We start from the raw sequence: 23,026 nt of genomic DNA on the forward strand, positions 1-23,026 counted from the left end.
TAAATGAAATTTAATCTGAAATTAAAAAATAAAAAATAAAAAGAAGTACTTTATTGAATATGTACTGCAAAATCCAAGCTTAAGTACTTCAAACTTCAAACTTCAAACTTCAACTTCAACTTCAACTTCAATCTTTGCTTGCAACTCAAGAGAAAAGGAAAAGATCTCTAAAAATTTTGTGGTTCTCAAGTTGTGAATTAGGTCCCTATAGCATAAGGAGAGTAGGGGTTTCAAAAAACCCCGGTCAACCCAAACAAGCCCTAGCTCGCCCTTAGCCCAAATAAGGCTTGGGCGGAGATTTTAGCCCATAGGGTTGAGATTTTCAGGCCCGAGGCAAGGTTGGGTTGGGCCGGGGTTGAGGTTTCAACCCAATCATATGTATTAAGTATGTAATCATATAAATATGCTAATAATTATTAATGAGTACTTATAGAAAAAGGTTTTTCATTTTCCACAATCTTCACATTTAAGAAAACTTTGGTCTTTAGCCTCTGCAATGCCTCAAGATTAAGCAACCAAGTAATCGATAGTATTAAGTTGGACTAGATTGGCTTAAACCTGGCCCAATCAGGGTCCATCAGAGTTGGGTTGGGTTGGGCTAACCCGATAGGATTGGGCCTGGGTTGAGATATCGCAGCCCGAACTAGGGCTGGGCTAGGCTTGGGTTAAGTTAAAAAGACCTTAGGGTTGGGCTGGATTTTTTAAAACCCAACCCAACCCGACTTATTGACACCCCTAAAGGAGAGTGTGTTAGAACTAGTTTAGGAATGGGAGAGAAAATTGTAAGATAAGGAAGTGGAGAGTTAGAAACCAAGTAGGAAAGAGAAAGATACTTGTAAAAGAAAGAGGGAAAGAAAGAATGAAAGTAAGAGGCAATAGGATTTGGAAATAGAGAGTTACATATAGGAGAGAGGAGAGAGATAATATAGTTAATTTTTTAAAATTCTAAAATTCAACTTAAATTCTAGCTTAGCCCAAAATGGTTTTTGGGCTATATCTCTCCATCCTGACCTTGGAAAGACTTGAACCGAGAATTAAAGATGCATCATCTTAAATTATGAATGCAACGAGCCTAATATCCAATATGTTTTGACGAACTCCTCATCTTTCAAAATTACCATTATGCCCATACACTTACACAAGTCCTCGCGTGTCTGATTCTTCTTCGTTGCTCAATCTCTTCGTCAAACTTCTAAATTGAAGTGAAATTCCTCATTTTCCCTTAATTACTTCAGTAAAACTTCTTTCCATCCTGCCCTTGACCACATGTGAATCGATCCATGGGTAAACCAGTGTCTAGATTGCATTGGATCCTCCCATTTAGCATCTTTTTTGTGCATGATCCTATAACCTGCAAATGTGAGAAAAATACATTATGTAGTCAATTTTATCATTGATCTAGAATCAAAATGCTCAATTATAATGGTCATTGATGTATAAAATACTGTTTAATCATCGGATCAGTGGGTATCGGGGCTAGTATCGGTGGAGTAGGGGGTACGATTGGTGCATTTCAGGCTCTTATAGCTGCTTGGATCCAGCCATAAATTGGGCTTATTGTTCTTCCATTCCTTGTATCATGTTTCCCATTATGGAGGCAAAATCTTGGGCCGTGAGGATGGGAGGGCCCTTGGTACATTGGGTGGTCTACCTCAATTCTGGATAGGGGAAGCGGGAGGCGACGCATTGGATCAGGATCGGGTGTTCTTGTACGACATGATTCCTATTGAGAAATCCTCATTAGTCACACATGTATGAACAAGTAGCATGGTAAGGTTAAACATACATAGGAAGGGGTCCCACATGATGTCAACATCGAGTACATGCGTAAAAGGGAGTGCACAATTAAATAAGGAAACCAAATAAAAATCCAATTTAAATCTATACTGTTCACAGGAAATAATGAGGGAAGTCACCAGAAATAGGGGGAAATCCACCGTAAATATCAGTCATGTGTCCGGTGGACTAAACAGAGGCTAAAAATCCCAAATATGTTTAGCAAAAACAGTCCACAGGATTGTACTCCAGTGTTTCTAGTGTCCTTGTTTCTGGTGGAATGGGAAACTATATAAACAGAGGCGGCCCATTCTTTCACAAAACCCTATTCTAACTTGGGGAAAGAAGGAGAAGCAGCCAAGGAAGCTTGCCTCAGCCATTCCCCACCTTCTACAAGTGACTTAGCAACTGATTGCCGCCGTCTACGCACTCCCAGTAAGTTTCTCACCCCTTTCAACCTAGTTTTCAAGGTTTTTGGTTTCTTCTTCTTCTCTAACCTAGGTTTTAAATTTCCAAAACCCTAGGTACTAGTCTTTTGTGATCATGTTTGGATGTCATGCTCTTCCCCATCATGCCGCCACTCAAGAACAATGGGCTCTCCCTGTAGAGGAGCAATATGATCACTATTGGTTTTGTTCCTTGATCGAGCAGGACCGTTGGGAAGTCTTCGAATACCGAAATGTCGATCCCAATAAATATGTGCATGTGAAGGACTTCTCACGGTTCCATATCCATCAACTTTTTGATGCTCTAGGGTGTACCGTATATTGAAGCCAGATAGGTTGTACTATCCCCGGCTTGTGAGGTACTTTTACTATAACCTCCTATGCGAGAATCGTGGCACTGAGGGCATGAGGATCACCTCAAGGGTGAAGGGTTTTGATATCTCATTCAATATGATGGAGTTAGTCATAATTCTGAGGATTCCAATTAGGTGGCATTAGCCTACTGACCTCCTAAGACCTTATCCTATGAATTTTAGAACCTCAACGTCCATGCGGAGATGGACCACATGCTCATAAAGGAGGCCTTTGGGTGGCACCGTACTATCAACTACCGTGCTACCCCCAAGGTGGTTTGTGCAATGATTCAGTTGAATGTCCTCCCCACAAGTGGACACTATAATGAGGTGTCCATATTACAGGCATATGCCACCTACTATGCCTATATAGGGTTGCCACTCCATCTTCCCTACCTACTGATGTGGACCATAGTAGTGAAAACTGAAGAACACAGGGCTAGAAATCTCTGTTACAGTAAGTTACTGACCATAGTGTTCAGCCACTTTGGGGTGGAGTTGGAGGATGAGGAGGGTCTGGGGGTTGATGTCATTAACTTCAACCAAGAGTCCTTGAAGAAGATGACCCTCAACATGGACAAGGTGACTGAGGATGAAGAAGAAGGACAACAACCCATGGAGGTAGAGGACCAGTAGGGAGGTGGTAATGGAGATGATCAGGAGGAGGATCAAGAGGGAGATCAAGAGGGTGCTAATCCACCTGTCCAGCATGGTATTCCTACTGCAGAGGTATCTCCACTGCCCCCCAAGGACTATGGGGACTACAGTGGCTTCTTCTTCCAGGGCCTTACGGAATGAATGATGTGATGGCTCATCCGGATGCGACCAACAACATCCTGAGGAGGATGGATAACCATATAGAGAGAGTAGATAGAAGTTACTATCTCCTTGATGGTCGGGTTGCCACCATTAAGACACATATGCAGGAGATGGTCCTATACTTTGGGGTTCCTATGCCAGGGTCTGGAGCATAGGGTCAAAGTCAGAACCAAGGCTAGGGCTAGGACCAGGAGCAGCATCAGATTGAGCAACAGGAGTAGTGGCCTATGGTACCATAGTATTTTTAGGATTTCCCTGTTTTATGTTTTCTAGCTCAACTGGCTTTGTTTTCAATTGTGATGTGTTAGGAGTAGTGATGCACTTTTATTTCTGTTATTTGCTTATGTTAAATTTAAATTCCTACAGATTTAGGCTAGTTTAGGATTTCCTTGCTTTTGGTACCTTTTATTTAGAAAAGTGGTGTAAGCTTATGTATTCATATTCTTATTATAATGAAATGGCTTTCGCACCTACACTTGTCTCCTAATTGGTGCAATTCTATTATTAGTTGTCTTGAAATTTTTATTTTAATCTTAATCCCCAAGAAATCAAGGTTCGGGTAGGTTGTGAGATAAGGCAAAGCATCTCGTTCTAATACCAAGCTGTCACACCCCAATGCTCGTGATGGGAATACCAACAATGTGAGTAAGACGGGTAAGACTTTACCCGTCTTACACCTCTACCAAGATCTCTGATAGCAGTACCTTAACATTCACAACCACACAATGTCGAACCACAAGAATAATTGTATTGAAATCAGAGTATATAATATAGTGGAATATAATTGAAGTGGGGAACATCTAATGTTAATATATATATCCATAATTGAGTTAATTCAATTTCATATCCTTGACTTACATATCATACTCCAAATAAGAATACCATTAAACAATTTGGTATCAAAACAACAAAAGACACCAAGCCTCTCAAGGTGCCAAATAGGCATAGGTGTCACAGGCATAGTCCTGGTCATGCTCCTCAGCTTCTGGCATCCACCAGTCGGTCACTCCGTACTCAGGTCCGGAGGGAGTAGAGTCGTACCCCAGCAGTACTACGATATCTACATCATCATTCAAAAAGAACCATACACATGGGATGAGCTTCCAACTAGCTCAGTGAGGGGTGGGGTCATTTACACATATAGACATACATAATCCATAATGACATGAGTATAGAAAGTAAACACATAGTTCATGATGCGAATGATGCAATCCATTTGATTATTAAACCACCTATCATACAACTAAGTCAGGTTCATGCTACTACGACACATTAGGTTGTATCCCTAGTCCCAGAATTCACACATTGGTCACCCAGTGATACAAACCCTAGTCGTGATTAGGAGCCTGTCGGTCCTGGAATGCGACCATCAGTCACCCAGTAAGCCAATGATAACCCTCTCCTGGCAGTCATGGCACCAGAATCACCATCGGCCATGCTAGACTAATTCCCGCCTCTGGCAATAATCACATCATACCATGGGTGTGACATTCCAAAAAGGTTCATCGAACATACCACAATTGGGTTATCCAACACCTTACCCCTGTTAGTAAGGGGACGTAGCATAGGGAATGTCACATAACCACAATATACCACATGCCTTGCATAATGATACAGTTAGTATGGAATACAATACCGAAATCAACCAACGGCCACATCGCATCCATTTCTAAGCCTATCTAGCATACAAGCAGTTTGAGTATAGGCTACACAAAATCGAAATTACCATCGGCCATAAAGCATACCCATTTCCAAGTACAGTCCCAGAGTGCACGATACTAGAATCACCATCGGCCTCAAAGTGCAATCCATGATTATATCTACTCCAATGCACATATACAATGCATGAATGCAACATCCACTTGGCGATCATGGTACCGGAACCACCTCGACCACACTAGATCCCATCACACATCTCAACATACATCACATATCCAAGTTCCACAATTCATAAACATAATGATTCATCATAAATAACATGTCATAAATTCATCATGGTAATATCAACAATTGATTAATCATGTAAATTTCCTATCACATGTGAGAAATTCTATAGTATTAAACATTCCAAACAAATACAATCAACCATCTCTCACCTCGGTTGTACATGGATAGAAGAGTCCAGAGTATGCTTCCGGGGATCACTCATTTGTGGTCACGTTGTACGTGTGTCTCTGTCCTATGTACAAAGGTAAGTGGACATCAATACGTGTCAGGAACAGTAAAGGGGGACCCACAAAGGCTGCCTCAAAGGGTACAAACACTGTCAAATTTGTTATAGCACTGGACATATCACTGAAAACATGCCAAAAATCCACCAAAAATATCAGGGGTGTTTCCCATGGCCTTGGCAGAGGCTTCCTAAGAGCCTAGACTTCACTGGAAATATACCACCGATCCTGCCCAGGCTGTTTCTGGTGGGAATACAGCAACAGTCCACCTCATTTGAGGTTTTTCAGCTCATGCCCGATTGTCAGGATTTCTTCTATGGAATTTACAGGGGACCTCCCCACCTCCATTTTAGGCTAAAGAAGTTTTGATTTTGCCGAGCCATTTATGAGATACGACAATTGAACGGTTGAAACCCTAGCTACACATTTGGCCATAAGATTTACCGGAGCTCATCCAGCTTGGTTTAAGCTCGGCAATCATATGGGAGAGTGAAATGAACACTCACCCGAGCTTCAGAAGGTGCCGGGTCAAGGCTCACCCCTACAAACAGGTGATTCACTTCCCATGCTCAAGGTCACTAGCTCAAATGAAGAAAAGGGAGTGGTGGAGGAAGTAGCATCTACCTCCTACCCCAAATATGGCTAAGGTATGCGGCCCTGGATTCTCAACCAATCAACCTGACTATACCCAGGATCACAGATGTATTGTAGTAACTAAAACCCACCTTACGAGTCAACTAATAAATCTGAGTACCCATATAAGATCCATAAAACATAAATAAGTGTGGTGACCAAACTATTGTGACATCAAATATTATAATCACAGATCTACTAACCCATTCATAAGTAATACAAATATTTACAACCTTACAATAAATTTGCAATAATATATCCATACAACATTACTTTTATCATATGTCCTAGCTAGTGTCCATTAATTACACATGCATGTCCGAACTGTTTCTGCCTTGCCAAAGCTCCAATTCCAATATCTAAAAAAGAAGATATCAACGGGGGTGAGCTACAAAGCTCAGTGAGGAGTGAGCATTCAAGCACACACATACAAATCATGAATTCCAACACAAGCTCACAATATAATACCACATACTCCATATGCAAGATCCACATGATTCATTTATTAATCTATGAACTTCCATTTTAATTACTAAGTCTCAATAATTATGGGTATAAATGTTATAAGCAACGTAGGTGGCATTCTCTACCCTGTACATTGGGCCTCAGGAATACAAGCTCGTTGCAAGCAGGAGTCAGTCAGTCCATGTCAGAGCCTCAGTCCCCTAGCTAACCCCTAAATAGCAACCCCTGAAAACATGGTCTTGGTCAGAGCCTCAGTCCCCCATGTGTCCGATAGCCATATGTACAGTACGCCGTACCATGCTATGCCCTCTGAAGATACAGTATGTCGTATCTAGGCATAGTAGTCCTACACAACTTACCACTGAGTGGGATTAACCAATACCTTACCCCTTATTGGCAAGGGGTTATAACACTAGGGGTGTGAGCCTAACCATATGCATCTACATGCACCTAACACAATCATAACATTCCATCACATCCAACTATGGCAATAGATGTAACACTGATCTTTGAGCCCATGGTACCGAACAAAACCTCGGCCATACCATGCCATAGACAGTTAATATTACACCCACTACCATACACTATCACAATAATCACCCAAAAATCTCGATCACACCATCTATGGCTGTAGATATAAAACTAACCTCTGAGCCCACGGCACCAAACAGAACCTCGGCCACAATATTTCTACTACTACTAGTAAATCCATCATCACACTATCCATCCACAAACTTCAATCACATCCAAGTTAGTAAAACATGCATCATGTGAAATTATATAATTTTGTATAAAATAAATCCATAACACAGAATTTCACCACATCCACATGTGCAAACAAAACCAAAACATACAAGAAACACGCCATAAAACAAACCAAACACCCACTCACCTGAATTCCCGAATCTAGTGTCCTTTCGATAAATTCCTGATCATGCATGTCCTCAGTGGGTACATTGCAGGTTCCTAAGTAAACATTTTACATTTAGATAAATTTACTTGGTATTAACCTTTTACAATCTTATTTTTCAAATCACATTTGGATTTGTATTCCAGATTCCTTACTCTGCTGATAAGAAGCACACTGGCCTCAAGTCAATATTCCATTCTAGTTGACTAAGCTAATATACCAGTCTAGCTTTCTTGAGTCTGTGTAGGTCATTCACCTAACCTACACTGTCATTGGGGACTTACTCTTAGTACACTGAATTGGACCTCCAAATTCTTAACTCATAATTCCCTTGTTGGATATGTCTGCATTGACCCTGACTTGTGAATATACTTGGATAGGATCCCAAGCACTGGTAAGGGCAATACTGATATTTCACAACTCAACACCCTCTATTGCATTTTCTTCCCTATTTAGGTTATAATTCATGCCCTTATGTTGCATAACCATTTCTGGATAGGTTAGGTCACAGGCCATTTAATATTAAAATGCCCTTAACATCCCTATTGTGTCAGGCCCTAACTGGCCGGCCGGTTAGCCTAGCAGAATAGGCTTTTACAGCCCAGCAGCCCTACTTCTTCTTGGTAGAGTTGTGTTGGGTAGTTCCAGTACATAAATCACAGTGCACCCTCTTCATTTTAAACTTCTACACCTTAGAAACTAGTTTCTCAATTCAATTTGGGTCTCTAAGCACTATCTTGGGTCAATTTGGGTCTCAATTTACCCAATTTTCTCCCTGGGAGGGTAAACTAAATTTTCTTCTTGTCCCTGGGCAAAATTGGAACCATATGTGATCAATTTTCATTTAGTTATGTAAAGCCCTAGGTTTTAGGGTTTTTGGGATAGTCCAACAACCATTCGATTTCCAATTTGGGTTTCACAGATGGAGCTTTTGCTGTGGAAGACTATATTGAGGTCCCACAGACAATCTCCCTTTCCCAATTTCCTTTTTAGACTAACGCTAACCCTTGTCGATTCCTACCCTAGCTCAATTCACAAGATTGGGTTAGTGTTTTTTACCTTCCCAGTGAACCTGGGGTGTGCAACCTATTAGAAACACCTAGAGGGGGGTGAATAGGTTTTTCTCGAGAGTACTTGATAATTTTTCGATTTATTCTAATTTAGACAAAATGCAGAATTAATGAATGAAATCAAAAGTCAAGACACGAGGATTTTTATAGTAGTTTGACTTCTAACCAAGTCTACATCTACTTCTCTCAATACCCCTTGAGAGATTTCCACTAGTTATTGTTTTTACTGGGTAAGAAACAAGCCTTTACAACATCTTAGTTTTGGGTCAAGTTTAACCCACTCTTGAGTCCAAGCAATAGCAACTCAATACACTCTTGAGTACCCAAGAGAACCAAAAGTAGAAAAGTAAATGAAAATGTAAATTACAAGAGTTGAACAATGTTACCCGTATAGAATAAAAACTCTTGTGTAAGTGTGCAAGTCGATGAATGCAATGAATTAGCTTGGTTGCACTATGAAGCTTCTCAATGACTTGAATGTTTGAAGCTATTATCTCTTCTCAATCTCTCTTTCTTTTGAAGTAATAATGATTTCTTATAGCTCAGATGGTTGTGTGAAGAAGTGTTTAAATTCGTGCCTAAGAGAGGGTATTTAAAGCCAAAAGAATGACTGAGAAGAGGACAAGAAACTCCTCCAATGGATCAATTTTTCTCTGATCCGGATCCGGATCCTTAATCCGGATTCAATATAGCCATTATATGACCATTGAGAGATTGAGTTTTGTCATGACCGGATCTCTCGATTGGAGTTTTTCAATCCGGATTAATCTGGATTTTCAGATCCCACCTACTGAATCCAAATGCCTCTGTGTGTTAGTTTCTGACAGACAGTGCAATCCAGATTCCCAATCCAGATTGGGACTCCTGATTTGGATTACACTGAAAGTGAATCCGGATTGGTTCTTAAGGCTGTTTTGACTGTGTTTCTTGGTCTACATTTTTCTAATCTTTTGGGAATCTTTTGGGGACATTTTGGTCATTTTCCTAAGGTCTTCTAAATGCACATTGTAATGCATATGCAATTGTGTGCGTGTTTATAATTGTATGCATATTGTATTCTTCATGTCTTCTTTCTTTTCTTGATACTTGCGACTGTTCCAATGAGTCGATCGATCTTCATTCTTGAGATATCTCCTACGTATTAATTGATCAATTGCTGCTTTGATCTTAGTGTTCTTCTTTGATGTTCTTCATCTCACGATTCATTTAGTATGTTTTCGAGAAGGTTAGAAGCTGCACTCTTTGTTTGTTATCACCAAAACATGAGTGTGGAGGAGGGATTTTCCCAACAATCTCCTCCTTTTTGGTGATGACAAGCAATGCATTATGATGCATATAATATGTAAGAAAAATAAGACAAGCTACTATATCATTTATTATTTCCCTCTTACATATGCATCAATACTACCCTTTCCCCCATATGGAATTCATATGCTGCATTTATATGCGTTCTCTCCCCCTTTGTGCATTAACAAAAAGTGGGAAGAGGTAGCGTAGCCAAGCTCCCCCTTGAGACGAGCTCCCGCTTGAAACGAGCTCCTCTTTAATTAGATGGCTCCTCCTTTATATGTGCTATATGAAAGACATAGAGGCATCATAAACAGTAAAGTTGATAAATAACATAGGTCAGTTGAGCCAATGATTATCACAACATTCATCAAAATTCAGAAATCCAGAAAACTACTCAAATTTAAACAACCATGTCTGAGAAATAGTTTTAAAAGATAAAGTAGATCTTAAGTATGGGGAGGAGAAGAAGGTGGTGTTCCCATATGCCGTGCCATATGCTCCAAGTAGGATCAAAGATCGTCAATCTTGTCATGTGTAGTCTTGAATTGTTGATCAACATTCATCTTAAGTGAGGAGAAGTTCTGCTCAAGGTGCATCGGTTGAGTGGTCCAATCGGCAGATGATTCTCCTGATTGAGTGGGAATAGTCTCCTCAAGGGCAATAGGTTCATAATGCTCATGATATCCATCATTATGCTCATCATGGTCTTCATCATTATCATGTGGATGTTCCTCATCAACATCATCTATTTGGGCAACCTCTATTTCCTATCTTATAGGTTTGAAGGCAATTGCATGGATTGGATTTGGATTGTCAATAATTGCATCACTAGAGCGAGGAATGTTGAAATGATGAAAGACTGTCCCAAGAAGACGACCATATGGAAGTCGCATTTTATTGTAGGGAATGATAGTGATCATATGACGCATGAGCATGTAAGGAATATTTGTTTCATAGCATTGTAGAATGCAATAAATCAGATATGCTGAGGTAGACAGAACATCTTTCCTATAGCCTCCCTTAGGAATGATACAGTCATCAATTATCCAGTTTATGTCTTGAGCTATGGGAACAAGATCCTTAGTCTGAGGTTTCAGAACAGTAGTGTATCTAGCTGGTTCAACAATACGTTGGTAAATTTGATCTTTAGTTAAGGGAGCAATGAGAGGAATAAAGTGGTCCTTAAGTTTCCAAAATCGACAGGGACCACGGTTACTGATACCCAAGATTTGTGCTAATTCAGCTACCTTGAATTGTATGGGTATTCTATTTACTTGGGAATGAATGGTAAGCTCCTCAGCCGCTCCAGTGCAGGTGAGGATGTAATAAAACTCTCGAGCTAGACGAGGAAAACATAGATAGGGAAGAGCGAAAAGGTTGTCACAACCAACTATAGACAGACTAGCAGGCAAACCATAGTTAGCAAAGGATGACAGATTTACCTCTCTTCCAAGTTCAATCTTTCTTTGGAGAAAGATTTCTCAATTTGCTCGTGCTTGTTCACTCACAAACTGTGGAGACGTACGAGGTCTTCGAGGAACTGTTAGTTCATCTTGAGCATGGGAAGAAGAGGCTTTCCCTTTCCTTGGCAAGGGAGTGATGAACTCTTCACTAGGATGTATAGTGGAGTGATATTTTTGAGGGGAATAGGAAGGGTTATGGTCGAAATGAGGCTACTAGGGTTTTGGGAAGAAAGAAACGGAGGGAGAAGAGGAATAGGAGTAAAACAAAATCAGCCCAAATAGGGATTTTATTCACTCTCGGGCAGATCTGGAGATCCGGATCTTGAGTTCTCTGATTTGGAGATCCGGATTAGCCCTGTTTTTTATTTTTATCAAAATTTTGAGTTTTGGGTTTGAAATTTTGGTGGCTTGGGTCATTTTCTCCCTATAACCCTATTCAAATGGGTCTATGACATTGAGTCCTCCCCGTAACTCACAAAACCTTTGTTCACTTAGTGGCTTTGTAAGAATATCTGCCACTTGTTTGGTTGTGTCAATATGCTCAAGTGACACTTCTCCTTTTTGGACATTGTCCCTAAGGAAGTGATGGCACACATTAATGTGTTTGGAACGAGAATGTAAGATTGGATTCTTACTTAGATTGATGGCACTTGTACTATCATAGAAGATAAGGGATGAGTTAAAGTAAGTTCCATAGTCCTAGGTTTGTCTCATCCAAAGAATTTGTGCACAAGATCATGCTGCCTCAATGTACTTAGCTTCAGTGGTTGATAAGGCAATTGAGTTCTATTTCTTACTGAACCATGAGAGTAGGCATGATCCTAGGAAGTGACAAGTTCCACTGGTGCTCTTTCAGTCAATGTGACAACCAGCAAAGTCGGCATCAGAGTAGCTAATGATATGGAATTCATTATCCATAGGATACCATAATCCTAAGTTTGATGTGCCTTTTAGATATTTGAAAATGCGTTTTACGGCACTCAAATGGGATTTTTTAGGATTGGCTTGGTATCGTGCACAAGCATAAACACTGAACATAATATCCGGGCGACTTGCAGTCAGATAGAGATGACTTCCTATCATGCCCCGATAGTGTGTAGCATCGACTGAAGGACTGTCTTCATCCTTAGATAGTGATAATGAGGTGCTCATGGGTGTAGGAGAGGATTTTTGACTTTCTAAGCCAAATTTCTTTAGGAGATCTCTTATGTATTTTGTTTGGCATATAAAGATTCCATTTTCATTTTGTTTGATTTGAAACCCTAGGAAAAAGGTTAATTCACGCATCATACTCATTTCAAATTCTTTACTCATACATTTGCTAAATTCATCACACATTGCTTCATTAGTGGAACCAAGAATAATATTATCCACATATATTTGGACAATAATCATGTTTTTGTTTTTGTACTTTATGAATAATGTGGTATCCACTTTTCCCATGGTGTAGCCGGTATTAAGTAAGAACTTACTCAACCTTTCATACCAAGCTCTTGGAGCTTGCTTGAGGCCATAGAAAGCTTTTTTAAGCTCATATACATGATTGGGAAGTTTTGGATTTTCAAATCCTGGAGGTTGTGCCACATATACTTCTTCACTAATGACACCATTTAAGAATGCACTTTTGACATCCATTTGATACAGCTTGAAATTTTTATGACAATCAAAAGCAAGCAACATTCTTATGGATTCTAATCTTGCGACTGGAGCATATGTTTCATCAAAATCAATTCCTTCTTTTTGATTGTATCCTTTTACTACAAGTCTAGCTTTGTTTCAAATGGTTTCTCCTTTTTCATCTAATTTGTTTCGGAATACCCATTTTTCTCCAATGATTGTTTTGTCTTTTGGTTTGGGAACTAAGTCCCATACACTATTTCTTTCAAATTGGTTAAGTTCCTCTTGCATAGTAATAATCCAATCACTATCCATTAATGCTTCTTGGATATTTTTAGATTCAATAGTTGATATGAATGCACTATTACTAGCATGTTGATTTCTTGATCTTGTTTGTACCCCTTTGTTTAAATCACCTATGACTTGTTCGATAGGGTGATCTTTAATTGTTTTGACTTCTTTGGGTAACTCATTGTTTTCTTCTTCTAATGTTTCTTGTGTTGATATGCTTTCAATTTTTTTCCTTATTTCTTGTACTTCATCTTCATCCTCATCTTCATTTGAAGGTTGCTTGTATATTATGCTTGGTAGATTCATCAAATTTTACATTTATTGATTCTTCTACCACAAGTGTTCTTTTGTTGAACACCCTATAAGCTCTACTATTTTTTGAGTAGCCAAGGAAGATGCCTTTATCTGCTTTAGAGTCAAATTTTCCTATGTGATCTTTAATGTTTAAGATGTAGCATTTACATCCAATTACTTGGAAATAGTCAACCTTAGATCTTTTGTCAAAATAGAGTTCATATGGAGTCTTATTTAGTATTTTTCTTATTATTACTTTATTGAGGACATAACATGCCATATTAACGGCTTCAGCCCAAAAATATTTTGGAAGTGAATACTCCAGGATCATGGTTCTTGCAGTTTCTTTTATTGATTTATTCTTTCTTTCTACAACTCCGTTTGATTGAGGAGTTGTAGGAGGTGAGAACTCATGAGTAATTCCATGTTCTTCATAGAGTTTACCAAATTGTGATAGATTATCAAAGTCTCCACTATGATCGGTTCTAATATTGGTGATTAGACAATCCTTTTGGTTTTGAAACCTTTTACTTAGAGTGAGAAACTCACCGAAAGCATTATCTTTATGTTTAATGAATAAAGTTGAAGTGTATCTAGAGTAATCATATATTACTACTAGAGTGTATTGTTTTCCACCTAGACTAGAGGTTGAGATTGGCCAAAATAAATCCATGTGGAGTAGTTGAAGAGGTCTTGAGGTTGATACTACTGTTTAGACTTATGTGAGGCTTTTACTTGTTTGCTCTTTTGACATGCATCACAAAACAATTTATTTTCAAAATTTAGTTTAGGCATATTTCTTTCTAGATTTTTAGAAGCAATTTGTCTCAGAGTTTTTGTGTTGACATGGCCTAGTTTTCTATGCCAAAGTTGATAGCCTTCATGTTTTGATGCAAGGCATATACTACTAGCATTATCAAACACACAAGTGTAGATGTTATTTCTTTTAATGCCATTCAAGACAACATCAAGTTTATCATTTTTCACTAAGCATTGAGAAGCATTAAATTCTACTATATATCCATTTTTGTATAATTGACTTACACTTATTAAGTCGTAAGCAAGACCATCAACTAAGCATACATTAGATATAGTGGTACCTCCTATGTTGATAGAGCCCTTGCCAATGATTTTTCCTTTCCCTTTGTCTCCAAAAGTCACCCATCCTCCATCATGCCTTTTGATTTTTGAGAATAAGTTGGAGTTTCCGGTCATATGCTTGGAGCAGCCACTGTCAATATACCATTTAAGATCCTTTTGCTCTTCAAGCATATCTATCAAAAACACAATCAACAATGCATTGGTCCCCAATTGGATCCATTGAATTTAGAGTCAAAAAATCCTTTTGGTACCCATATGGTCCTTGTTTTGTTTTGGGTATGGTTGCTATAGGATTGGGAATTTTTTAAATAGTGTGGTGCTCTAGTGTTATTCCTTGGTGGTTGAGGTTTATAGAACCTATTATTGTAATAATCATTTGATTTGTATGTTTAAGGTCTATTATATCTATTCCATTGGTTCAACTGTTGACCTTGAGGTTTTGAGAACCTTTGTGGTCGTTGTGGATCATGACTATATTTTCTTGCATATTTATAGGCATAATTGGTTTGAGGTTTCTTTAGAGGTGGATTGGTCTTTTCCTTTTCCTTGGATTTAGAGGTGGATCCTTTGTATCCAAGGCCTTCCTTGTTGTGAACATCTCTTCGAGGTGTTCCCAATAGGGTGTCAAGGGTTCTTTGACCTGTAGTAAAGGTTTTTAGGGTTGAAGTTAATTTGGCATTTCCTTGTGAGAGATCTTTTTTTTTTTTTTTTTTTTTGTAATTTTTCAATAGTCTCCAAGTGACCTTTAATTTCATTTTCTTGCTCTCTCACATAAGTGGTGAGCTCATTCAAGGTAAATTGGAGATTATCTATTTGCTTTCCTAATGCCTTCTTCTCTTTCACTATCTTTTTGTTGTTTTCATATAATTCTTGAAAAGCATCATAAAATTCATCAAATTCAATATTTTCTTCACAAATAGAATTCACACTATCAAAGTTTGTGGAGTTTACCTTATCTTCTTCTTGATCAGATGCAGCCATCAAGACGAGATAAGTATGTTCATCACCCGATTCTTCATCACTACTATCGGATGAGTCATCCCAAGTTTCTTCGGCTTTGTAGGCCTTCTTTTTCTTTTCTTCCTTTAAGAGATTTGGACAATCGGGTTTGATGTGACCCAAGTTTCTACATTCATAGCAAATTACTTCATTAGATTTCTCATTGGAGTAGTTCTTACCTTTATTATCTCTAGAGGGTTGTCCTTTGTTGAGTTTTCTTCCTTTCTTCGATTTTAAGAACTTGTGGAAGTGACGAGATAGGAGTAGTATTTGTTCGTCTTCACTTTCCTCTTTATCTGACCCGTGTGTCATTTTAAGAGCTATTGCATTCTTTCTTGTTTCTCTTGATTCTTCTTGTTCTTCCAAATCATCATCTTGAAGTTCTACTTCATGAGTTTGTAGCATCCCCATGAGTTCATCTAGGCTCAAGTTTTCTAAATCTTGAGTGTTTTGGATGGCTGTCACCATTGGCCTCCATTTCTTCTTGGGCAATGAGTGTAGCACCTTCATTACTTTCTCCTCCTGAGTGTAATCTTTGTTCAAGGCTTTCAACTTGTTCACAATGTTAGTAAAACGAGAAAACATAACAAAGATAGATTCATTCTTATGCATTCTAAAGCTTTCGTACTCATGTCTGAGTCAGCCAATGTTTACTTTCTTAACTTTCAAAGTTCCTTCGTGAGTCACGATAAGTTTCTCCCACATTTCTTTGGCTGACACACACATTGAAGTTCTATTAAATTCCTGCTCACTTAGTGCATATTGAAGGAATGTAATAGCTTTGAAATTATACTGAATTTTAATTTTGCCTTTAGCTGTCCATTCTTTCTTTTCTTTTTCTACAATTTCATCTCCTACTTTCTTATAGACTTTGTATGGCCCTTCCTCAAATATCTCTCATACATCCAAGCTATGAGAACAAACAAAGTTTGTGAATTGATTTTTTTAGTAGGTAAAACCTTCACCATTAAAATATGGAGGTTTTGATGTGTTAAGACCTTCAATTTGTTGGTGTTGAGATGCCATGGATCTTTAAGTCGGTTTTGAGCTCCCGCTCTGATGCCAATTGTTAAAAACACCTAGAAGGGGATGAATAGGTTTTTCTCGAGAGTACTTGACAATTTTTCAATTTTTTCTAATTTAGACAAAATGTGAAATTAATGTATGAAATCAAAAGTCAAGACACGAGGATTTTTATAGTAGTTTGACTTCTAACCAAATCTACATCTACTCCTCTCAATACTTCTTGAGAGATTTTCACTAGTTATTTCTTTTACCAGGCAAGAAACAAGCTTTTATAACGTCTTACTTTCGGGTCAAGTGTAACCCACTCTTGAGTCCAAGCAAGAGCAACTCAATACACTCTTGAGTACCGACAAGAGAACCAAAAGTAAAAAAGTAAATGAAAATGTAAATTACAAGAGTTGAACAATGTTACCCGTATAGAATAAAAACTATTGTGTAAGTGTGCAAGTGAATGAATGCAATGAATGAGCTTGGTTGCACTTTGAAGCTTCTCAATGACTTGAATGTCAGAAACTATTATCTCTTCTCAATCTCTCTTTCTTTTGAAGTAATAATGATTGATTATAGCTCAGATAGCTGTGTGAAGAGGTGTCTAAATCTATGCCTAAGAGAAGTTATTTATAGCTAAAAGAATGACTAAAAAGAGGACAAGAAACTCCTCCAACGGATCTATTTTTCTCTATCCTTGATCTGGATTCAATATAGTCGTTATATGACCATTGAGAGATTGAGTTTTGTCATGATCCAGATCTCCAGATTGGAGATTTTTCAATCCGGATTAATCCAAATTTTTGAATCCCATCCAGATTCAGTCTTACTGAATTCGGATGCCTCTGTGTGTCAGTTTTTGATAGACAGTGCAATTTGGATTGGGACTTCTGATCTGGATTACACTAAAAGTGAATCTAGATTGGTTCTTGAGGCTGTTTTGACTATGTTTCTTGGTTTGCCTTTTCCAATATTTTGGGAACCTTTTGGGGGCATTTTGGTCATTTGTCTAAGGTCTTCTAAATGCACATTGTAATGCAAGTGTGTGCGTGTATACAATTGTATACACATTATATTCTTCATGTCTTCTTTCTTTTCTTGATACTTGAGATTGTTCCAATGCGTCGATCAATCTTCATTCTTGAGATATCTTCAACACATTGATTGATCAATTACTGCTTTGATCTTGGTGTTCTTCTTTGATGTTCTTTGTCTCACGATTCATTTTGTATGCTATCGAGAAGGTTAGCAGTTTGTCACCGCCTTAGACCTTTCTAAGCAACCGCGCCGGCACTTAGCACTCCCACTAGCACTAAGTCAGCCTAACCACCGTCCTTAAGGGATTTGGGAAGAGAAGAAGTGAACACAAGAGTGAGTTTGGGAAGAATGAACTTGTATTGCACTAAAGAACTCTTAAGTACAAGGCTTGAGAACTCACTTGCTTGGTTGAACACTCTTGGTTGGTCCTTGGTGAGTGCCTTTGCCAAATGAGGCAACACCTATTTATAGGCACCCTAAGTTACAATGGATGGTTAAGATATTTATAAATGTCCTCCATCCAATGGTTGGGGAGGAAACTAGAAACTTCCCACCTCCTTAGTGGAGAATTCTAGAAATCTCTCCCAAAATATCTCTTATAAATATCTTCTATAAATAAAATATCTAGAGTTACTATACCTTTGTAGAAAACTCTAGAACTTGGACCTTACTTAGCCCATTGGCCTAAGTCCATGGGCTTGGTGGGTTAGGCCCATGAGCCTATGTTGGGCAGGTCGTGACACTCTCCCCCACCTAAATTTGTGACGCCCTCGTCACAACCTCCTTGTCGTACTTTTATTCATGAGCCATCTTAGCATTGTCAGTTGTCTCCCGTCTCGTTTGTTCTCTGGTCGCCCCTTCCACTTGACTAGATACTCCATATAAGGAAGTACTTTGTGTCTCTGGATGATTGGATCAGCAACCAAATTAGCCTCCCTCTTGAAATGAGCGATGCCTATTGGGGCTTTTGTTGTAGTCACATAACTTGAGCCTCCTACAATGTCGTCTGGTTGTCTTCGTCCTCTTGTTTGCATCTTCCTCTTCTTGGCATGGAGCAAACACTCTTGCTCCCAAATTCTCCTTATCTTGCCCTCCCGTATAAGGGCAAGTAAGCACCTAGCCCCTGGATGGTGTTGGAGAACTCCTTTTGTCCCAAGGTTCATCTCGACCCCTCGAGCATCAGTTATGGGACGATCCTGGGAGTTGACGTCTTTGAGCCACATAGTTGTCACATGATCAACACCCTCTTTAGCCCTGATGTTCATCTTGACCACTCGAGCAACATCATGTATAGGGCATTCTTTGGAGTTGATAGCCTTAGGACACCCTTCCACCTTGGACACCCTTGGTCTAAGTTCCTTTGACTCCTCCGTCAAGGTGAGGTTGTGTGTGGCTCCCGTATCTACTTTCACCTGTGTGGACTTCCTATTAATGTGCACTTTTGCACACATCAGCCCTTTTTGAGAGTTAAGGACCTCGACCCCTGTCTTGCCCCTGGTGGCACTGTGCTGCATTGGTGACCCCATGCAAGGTGGTTCTTCCTCTTGGCCCTCTTCCTCTAATAGGGCACTGAGCGCTTTCCTCCTGGGGCAATCCCAAAACCAATGTAGCTCATCACATAAGAAGCACTTGTCTCTAGGCTTGAACCGATCCCTCTTATCACGCTTGTGCCTTAGTGCTTCTCCTTTAGACATGTCAGTGGAGGTAATGGCTTCCCTCGCTGCTATCCTCCTCGTAGCCCAACCTTCCCATACTTCTTCTCCAATACGAGCTTTCACCTTGTCCAACGCCTTGCACACTGGAGCCTTCAAGGTGGCAACCATCTCCTCTTAGTTACTTACTATGGTGTTGAGAGCACCTTGTAGGGACCCCTTGAGCTCCCTAAGCTCTATATGGCCTTTGAGCTCCTCCCCACTTTGTTCTGCAACATCGAGGCACCCCTTTGCCTCGACCAATAATTGCTCCCCTAGAGCTAATCGAGACTCCATAGCAATGCCAACGTCGACGGACTTGCCTTCACTCTTTCTTTGCTTACTTGTGTAGGTGTTGGTCTCTATTGCACAATTTTAGCTCGCTTGTCTCTTATCCCACAAGCTTGGCTCCGTTGCAACCGAATCTCTGATATCACAAGTGTCACGGTCTTAGACCTTTCTAAGCAACCGCTCCGGCACTTAGCACTCCCACTAGCACTAAGTCAGCCTAACCACCCTCCTTAAGGGATTTGGGAAGAGAAGAAGTGAACACAAGAGTGAGTTTGGGAAGAATGAACTTGTATTGCACTAAAGAACTCTTAAGTACAAGGCTTGAGAACTCACTTGCTTGGTTGAACACTCTTGGTTGGTCCTTGGTGAGTGCCTTTGCCAAATGAGGCAACACCTATTTATAGGCACCCCAAGTTACAATGGATGGTTAAGATATTTACAAATGTCCTCCATCCAATGGTTGGGGAGGAAACTAGAAACTTCCCACCTCCTTAGTGGAGAATTCTAGAAATCTCTCCCAAAATATCTCTTATAAATATCTTCTATAAATAAAATATCTAGAGTTACTATACCTTTGTAGAAAACTCTAGAACTTGGACCTTACTTAGCCCATTGGCCTAAGTCCATGGGCTTGGTGGGTTAGGCCCATGAGCCTATGTTGGGCAGGTCGTGACACTCTCCCCCACCTAAATTTGTGACGCCCTCGTCACAACCTCCTTGTCGTACTTTTATTCATGAGCCATCTTAGCATTGTCAGTTGTCTCCCGTCTCGTTTGTTCTCTGGTCGCCCCTTCCACTTGACTAGATACTCCATATAAGGAAGTACTTTGTGTCTCTGGATGATTGGATCAGCAACCAAATTAGCCTCCCTCTTGAAATGAGCGATGCCTATTGGGGCTTTTGTTGTAGTCACATAACTTGAGCCTCCTACAATGTCGTCTGGTTGTCTCCGTCCTCTTGTTTGCATCTTCCTCTTCTTGGCATGGAGCAAACACTCTTGCTCCCAAATTCTCCTTATCTTGCCCTCCCGTATAAGGGCAAGTAAGCACCTAGCCCCTGGATGGTGTTGGAGAACTCCTTTTGTCCCAAGGTTCATCTCGACCCCTCGAGCATCAGTTATGGGACGATCCTGGGAGTTGACGTCTTTGAGCCACATAGTTGTCACATGATCAACACCCTCTTTAGCCCTGATGTTCATCTTGACCACTCGAGCAACATCATGTATAGGGCATTCTTTGGAGTTGATAGCCTTAGGACACCCTTCCACCTTGGACACCCTTGGTCTAAGTTCCTTTGACTCCTCCGTCAAGGTGAGGTTGTGTGTGGCTCCCGTATCTACTTTCACCTGTGTGGACTTCCTATTAATGTGCACTTTTGCACACATCAGCTGTAATATCCCGCTTCTTAAACCCGGTCTGATTTCACGGTTGAACCGGTTTAACCATGCAGGAACCGAGCCAGAGGATGTTAGAGCGGGTTCCTTATGGGCTATGATGGCACGGGTGACCTTAAACACCGGCTGGCCCGACAAGTCCGAGCCAGTGCCAGAAGAGACGGGAGTATCCAAACCGTGTACGTGCACCTACCATAAGGCTATGTACGGATAAAACAGGTATTATATCTGTATTTTAAGATATATATGTAGGCTACAATGTATGCCTGGGGTGGGGGTTTGAGCCGAGGTCCGAGCCCGGTCAAAATCCCAAGTTTTGACTCTCGGATGGGTATGTCAGGTGGGTACACCCACCCACCTGAGTGACCCATCCATCACTATTCACTTGAGTAGGAATAGTATATAAAGCTTTATGACTTCTTTTCTTTCCATTTATTACCCCGTACGTTTGGTGAGAAAAGTAAAGAGAAGAGAGAAAAAGAAAGGGAAGAAGAAAGGAAGAGGAAGAAAGGGAGGATTTCAGTGACGCCGAAGCTCGATCTTGCCATTCCGGTGCCGGGAGAGTAATCTTCAACTCGAGATCTACAGTTGGAGGTAAGAAAAGCTGGGTTTTATGAACATTAACCATACCCACGCTTTAAACCCTTGATTTGAGTATGGTTTCTCAAGATCTTGTAAACACCCTTTGAAATGTTGAATCTAAGGTTTAATAAATGATTTATGTGTTGATCTTGAAGGATTTGAAGAAGTATTGACAAGGTAGAAAGAGCATTGTGAGTTGGAAGTGTTTTTGAAGGGTTTGAAGTCATTTTTGAGCAAAGAAGGTAAGATGGTTCCCCTCACTTGAATCTAACTCAAATCTAAGCTAGAACCATCCTATAGGACTCTAAAGGTGTGAAGAATGGGTTGAGAAAAGCCCTATTTGGGTCCCCAAGGAATGGAGGAAGTTGAGAAGAAACTGGGGTTTTTCCGCCAAAACCGGCGGGTAGGACCGGTGGGTAGACAACCCACCTGAGACACCCACCTGAGACACCCACCTGAGAGGACCAGGGGGGTCCCTGGCCAAACCGGCGGGTAGGACCGGCGGGTCCTACCGGCGGGTCCATACCCGCCGGTCCCAAACCGGCGGGTAGGACCGGTGGGTAGACAACCCACCTGAGTGACCCACCCGAGTGGCCAGAATGTGATTTTTAGGTCCGATCGAGCCCAAATCGGACGTGGGACCTTCTTTCGACGTTCTAAACACGATTTTGACGTCGGATTTCATTAATTTTGATTCTAAAATGGTGAAGTACTAACCCCTCTCAATTATGTTAGGTTCACCAAATCCTACCCGAATCGCTCCGGATCTCACCCGTACCGAGTGGGAATCCTTGTACGCTACAGGTAAGTGGAGAGAGGACGTGTGGCCTTGTTTCAAGGCATTTGTTTGGCATTCATATAACTATATCTAATTTAGTCATGTCATCATGAATGCGCTATATAGATTAGTCATTTCACTCATTGATGTGCATATATGCTATGTTTACTTTTCAAATGAAATTTGAATGTGATGTTATATGTTGAATGTGTACATCATGTTGCATAATGCCTTGATAGACTAGATGCCGTGGTCGGCTTGGAAATGAATGCATTGGTGGCCCGTGGTATGGGACACGGAGGCACTATGCAGTCGTACTGCATATAGGAGCATGCGGTATTAGGATTCTCACCATCCCGTGCTACGACCCTTCCCAACAGGGGTTGAGGTGTTGGGTTGCCATTTGGGGGGAAGCAGGGGTCGCGGTTGTCGGACACTGTGGCGGTTAGGCATTACGCCCGGCGAGTCATGTAGGACAGTCGGCAACCCCGGTGGTATTTCAAGAGGGCCAATCGTACTGCTTTTAAATTGCTGGAGTCAG

General features: G+C 40.4%; 1 protein-coding gene across 7 annotated transcripts; it reads right to left on the reverse strand.

Moving 5' to 3' along the window:
- Positions 1 to 860: 860 nt before the first annotated feature.
- LOC122074454 (ecto-NOX disulfide-thiol exchanger 2-like) lies at positions 861 to 18,076 on the reverse strand. Of its 7 annotated transcripts, none has more exons than XM_042639321.1 (3): positions 15,651 to 18,076; positions 14,699 to 14,829; positions 861 to 1,351 (listed from the first exon to the last, which is right to left on the reverse strand). In XM_042639321.1, the coding sequence occupies exons 1-2, from the start codon at positions 16,308 to 16,310 to the stop codon at positions 14,770 to 14,772; spliced, it is 720 nt and encodes a 239-aa protein (XP_042495255.1). In that variant the 5' UTR covers positions 16,311 to 18,076; the 3' UTR covers positions 861 to 1,351; positions 14,699 to 14,769. The 7 variants fall into 7 exon arrangements, with proteins under 7 accessions (XP_042495255.1, XP_042495238.1, XP_042495209.1 ...); XM_042639304.1 differs by having other exon boundaries at positions 14,699 to 14,872; XM_042639275.1 differs by adding an exon at positions 5,491 to 5,573 and having other exon boundaries at positions 14,699 to 18,076.
- Between the last annotated feature and the right edge of the window lie 4,950 nt (positions 18,077 to 23,026).

The sequence above is a fragment of the Macadamia integrifolia genome, chromosome 1 (genome assembly GCF_013358625.1).
Source record: "Macadamia integrifolia cultivar HAES 741 chromosome 1, SCU_Mint_v3, whole genome shotgun sequence".
NCBI classification, from domain to species: domain Eukaryota; kingdom Viridiplantae; phylum Streptophyta; class Magnoliopsida; order Proteales; family Proteaceae; genus Macadamia; species Macadamia integrifolia.

Excerpts from the sequence above, each read along its gene's own strand:
- LOC122074454 (XM_042639284.1), bottom strand. The coding sequence starts at position 16,310 with ATGCATAAGAATGAATCTATCTTTGTTATGTTTTCTCGTTTTACTAAC.